The sequence below is a fragment of the Microplitis mediator genome, chromosome 6, assembly GCF_029852145.1.
Source record: "Microplitis mediator isolate UGA2020A chromosome 6, iyMicMedi2.1, whole genome shotgun sequence".
Lineage (NCBI taxonomy): Eukaryota > Metazoa > Arthropoda > Insecta > Hymenoptera > Braconidae > Microplitis > Microplitis mediator.
This window is the reverse complement of record NC_079974.1, coordinates 12,380,933-12,385,394: the sequence shown is the minus strand read 5'-3', so window position 1 is coordinate 12,385,394 and position 4,462 is coordinate 12,380,933. Positions and strand designations below refer to the sequence as shown.

Below are 4,462 nucleotides of genomic sequence, written 5' to 3'. Positions count from 1 at the left end.
CTCAGTTCCTTTCAAACTGTTGGCAGTCCGCTGTCTACCAGTCAGTTGATAAGAGCAAAATAAATTTTTTTTTCCGCTACTGAATTTTAGATAAAAAACTCTCAGTCGTTCGTTTACCTGTTGGCAGTCAGCTGACTGCCAGTCAGTTGATAAGAGAAAAATAATATTTTTCTTACGCGGGACATGATTTTTAAAGAAAAAATTCTCAGCCGTTCATTTAACTGTTGGCAGTCAGCTGACTACCAGTCAGTTGATAAGAGAAGAATAGTTTTTATATTTGCGGGACTGGACTTTTATTTTTAAAAAATTCTCAGTTCTTTCTGAAACCGTTGGCAGTCAGCTGACTACCAGTCAGTTGATAAGAGAAAAATAATTTTTTTCTTACGGGACTGGACTTTTATTTTTTAAAAATTCTCAGTTCTTTTCGAAACTGTTGGCAGTCAGCTGACTGCCAGTCAGTTGATATGAGAAAAATAATTTTTTTCTTAAGCGGGACATGATTTTTAAAGATAAAATCCTCAGCCGTTCATTTAACTGATGGCAGTCAGCTGACTTCCAGTCAGTTGATAAGAGAAGAATAATTTTTTTTTTTTGCGGGACTGGACTTTTATTTCTTAAAAATTCCCACTTCTTTCTGAAACTGTTTGCAGTCAGCTTACTGCCACACAGTTGATAAGAGAAAAATAATTTTTTTTTTTTTGCGGGACTGGACTCTTATTTTTAATAAATTCTCAGTTCTTTTCGAAACTGTTGGCAGTCAGCTGACTACCCCCATGGAAAAAATATATATCCTGAGATATATATGGAGATGTATACAAATATATATCCGAAAATATATGCAGATATATATGAAGCATATATGCGGCATATAAATTTTTTGCCCACTTGCACATATCTGAGCATATATCCAAATATATATACAAGTATATATCTAAATATATATACAAGTATATATACAAGTATATATCTGCAGATATATCCGGGGATATATCCCCGGATATACCCAATGATATATCTGTAGATATATACTTGTATATATTCCCGGATGCATCCGCTGCAAATATCCATGTATATGCTGCGAATATCTGAGGATATATGCAAGCATATGTCACTGAATACATATATACGAGAAAATTTCAAAAAATTAAATTAAGTTTATTTACAACTACATATATCAGTGTATATGCTATAATAGCAGAGTTGCGTGTAATTAATTACTTTAACTGTCGATTCTTAATAATTATGAACTGGATCTTTTTAGTTGTCAATTATTTAAAAACTTGTGACTGATGTATCCGTAAAAAATTTTTGTTTCCAACTCTGTTGGATATTCGTTCTATAAAAAATTCGATTTACTATAATTAATATATATTTATTTATATTAAATGTAACAATATTAAATAGAAAATAGTATGTAATATTTATTTTGTTTGTGAAGAAAAATCAAAATTGTTACAGAGGAAGTTATTATAATTATTTGAAAATATATTAAAAAATAATCACATCCTAGCGAACTATGAACTGACAATACTCAGAGTTATTGAGATAAGTATAATGGTTGCGTAATAAAAAATACAAAATTAAAATAGTGAATTTGGAATCATCGCAATTGGTTTATTCTTGATCTTCATTATTATTATGGTTATCTTGAACGTTCGGTACCTATTTGAAACCAAAATATATACATTAGATGAAAAAAGAAAAATAAAAAACAATCAAATAAGATTTTAAATAAATCGACAAAATTTCAATAAATTATTCGTAATTTACCTTTGAATCACGATCAATTTTTCTAAGTTTGCTACATTTAACATTAATAGCTCTATTAAAGTCACTCTCTTTAAACGCACTCTTGAAACGACGTTTCACAGTTTCTAAAAATTAAAATTCATAGATTATGACAGCAGTAGAGAAGTGTATTCTAAAATATTGAAGGATAAGGGCCAAATAATAAACGTAAATAAATATCGTACCTTTCATAGCATTCAGTTTTTTCTCATCTAAAGCCTGATGACGAACTGTATTGTCTTTTGCATTCTTTGGTGCACCGCCTTTGCAATTACTAACAAGCAAAACGTCATGAGGAAAAACTGACATCAGTAATGCAGTTGTCATAGCGGTCACTGTGTTAGTATGACGACATGTATCATACTGGGTCTCAGTGATGAAGACATTGGATCCCGGATTTCCTATTTCCTTTTTTAATTTAAAAATTTATTCATCACTTGCAAATTGATTAATATAAGAACTATAAAAGAAAGAAATTTCATAACCAAATTATTACCAAATTGTCTTGATGAGATTGTTCCAATTTGCTATCATTTTTTCCATGCAACGAGACATTTGGCTGGCTGTCAGTAGACACTGAGTTACTTGAAGCTGGTAATAGTTTTTGAGTTACGTCCTTTAAAGCTAAAATAGTTTATTCGAAATTTTAAATATCTTTCATATCGATTGAAAAAAAAAATAAAATTACGAATATATACATTTTTATTAAATTCATACCTTTTTCCAAGATTTCTATGGTAACATACTGCTGTTTATCTACAACTTGAGTGAATATAGAATCACTCGACACCTCTCTAACTTTCTCAGGTGTTTCTTCAGGTCCATTAACATTTGGTGGATCGTCTAGGGACTGTAAGTTAGAAATAAATTGGTTAAAAAAGACATTTGTTGTTTAAATTATTAATCAAGTTCAAATAAATTTTGATTATGTTGACCTTATCATTATTATTTAATACTAATATTTAATATTAAATTCAAGTGATCTGATAGCTATTAACAAAAATGAAAAAAAAGTTACAATTACCTTACGAGAATTGTCATCATTAGAAGGGATAAAAATAATGTCTGCATCATTAACACTTTTCAAGTGTTCAGTAGAGTTGGTTACTTCTTCGTTATCTATTCGTGTTTGATCACCATCGCAGCCAAAAGCCGGGACCTGATAATGGAAAGTTATTATAATTTTTTTTCCATGTATAAATCGAATTTTTGATCGTAAATATTTTTTTACCTCAGTTATTTCAGCACCTTCGTTGACATCAATTTCTTGCACATCACTTGACGTACTGGCATTACAAATATTTAAATTTATTTTATTTGCAACTCGTTTTGGTGACTGCACACCATCCAAAGCTTGCAATTTTTTATTCAATGTTGCGATTGACTCTATGAAAAATATAATAGTATAGTAAATATTATTCTACTTATTTATTAATACTTATTAGAGGTAATAATTGAATTGTTATTTATTGAATTTATGTTAAAAGTCAATAGTTACTTGACACGGCGATAACTTTGGCGTTATAGCAGATCCATCCCCCAAGTGGTTCTTTGGTTGTGTCATGCCACTTGACAACATAGACTTTATCTGGGTCCAATTCATCGTTCTGAAATTTTTCGTACTCAAAGTTTTTTATGTGTTCTAATTGGATCCCGGAGGTATATTTTTTGTCGTCTACCCCACCGACCCATTTTACTAAAGCTAAAAACTTAGTGGCAACACTGAAATAAAACAATTATCATTATTAATTAACAAGTAATGCTTAAATTATTTGTAAAGAAATTTCTACCAATATTTTTTGATAAAAATATAACACAAACTTTCATTACTTCTAGTTTTATAATACTGCAGTATTGAACATGTACTCAAGCGATACAATTGAATATTTGCTGACTTCAAGTTAATTTTCTTAGAAACAGCAACCGATTCTTAACTTAAAGACAACAAATGCTCACTTGTACCACTTGATTAACTACAATGCAATAAACAAAAGTCAAAATAATAACCTATGTCTTTTTTGTGATATAAAAAAAAAATTCATGTATATATATATATATAGATATATACACATAAATAAGTATATACGTATGTATATAAATACATAAATAATATGTATTTATATATATGTATACATATATATAACATAAATAAGTAACCTTAGAAATAATAATTACCTCATAATTATAAGTTTTTATCACATTCACAATTATTAAATAACAGCGAAGGACACCACAAGAATGCTTTTAAGATTGAACGAAAATGGCGGCTTTATCCGTTGAAAGCATCACCACAAATATATGTTATTTGGCGGTAAAAAAAAAAAAATTAACTTTTGTATCTTTCAATAATTTTAATTATAAAAATTGTAAAAAATATTGCATATATTGTCATATACTTCTTCTAGTTTTTATAATTTGGAAATAATTCATAGATACTTATTTACAACTTATGCAATTTTTGTCATTTTAAACAGTCAGTTGGTAACTTTAGTAGAAACAACGATGTGCTGGTTCCGAAGGTTTTACCTTGTTGTGGATCTTACCTATGTATTATTTTTAAGAGGTAGCTCACTCTAGTGGTTAAATATTAAATCATTTAATTTCAAATTCTAGAGTGGTTATGTTCAATGCTTTTGTTTATAGTTTATTTAAAATAAAAAAAAAGTTACTGATT

The 4,462-nt window shown here is 28.8% G+C and overlaps 1 protein-coding gene across 1 annotated transcript; it reads right to left on the bottom strand.

The window, feature by feature from the left end:
• Positions 1-1,512: 1,512 nt before the first annotated feature.
• LOC130669920 (uncharacterized) lies at positions 1,513-4,086 on the bottom strand. Its single transcript, XM_057473070.1, has 9 exons — positions 3,964-4,086; positions 3,287-3,510; positions 3,020-3,174; positions 2,813-2,947; positions 2,506-2,638; positions 2,285-2,412; positions 1,974-2,196; positions 1,771-1,874; positions 1,513-1,662 (listed from the first exon to the last, which is right to left on the bottom strand). Exons 1-9 carry the CDS (start codon positions 3,966-3,968, stop codon positions 1,615-1,617), a joined length of 1,155 nt encoding a protein of 384 aa, XP_057329053.1. The 5' UTR covers positions 3,969-4,086; the 3' UTR covers positions 1,513-1,614.
• Between the last annotated feature and the right edge of the window lie 376 nt (positions 4,087-4,462).

Coding starts and splice junctions, on each gene's coding strand:
- LOC130669920 (XM_057473070.1), bottom strand. Junction 2,639..2,812: donor ATGATGACAATTCTCGTAAG/GTAATTGTAACT, acceptor TCTAACTTACAG/TCCCTAGACGATCCACCAAA. Junction 2,197..2,284: donor AATCTCATCAAGACAATTTG/GTAATAATTTGG, acceptor AAATTAAAAAAG/GAAATAGGAAATCCGGGATC.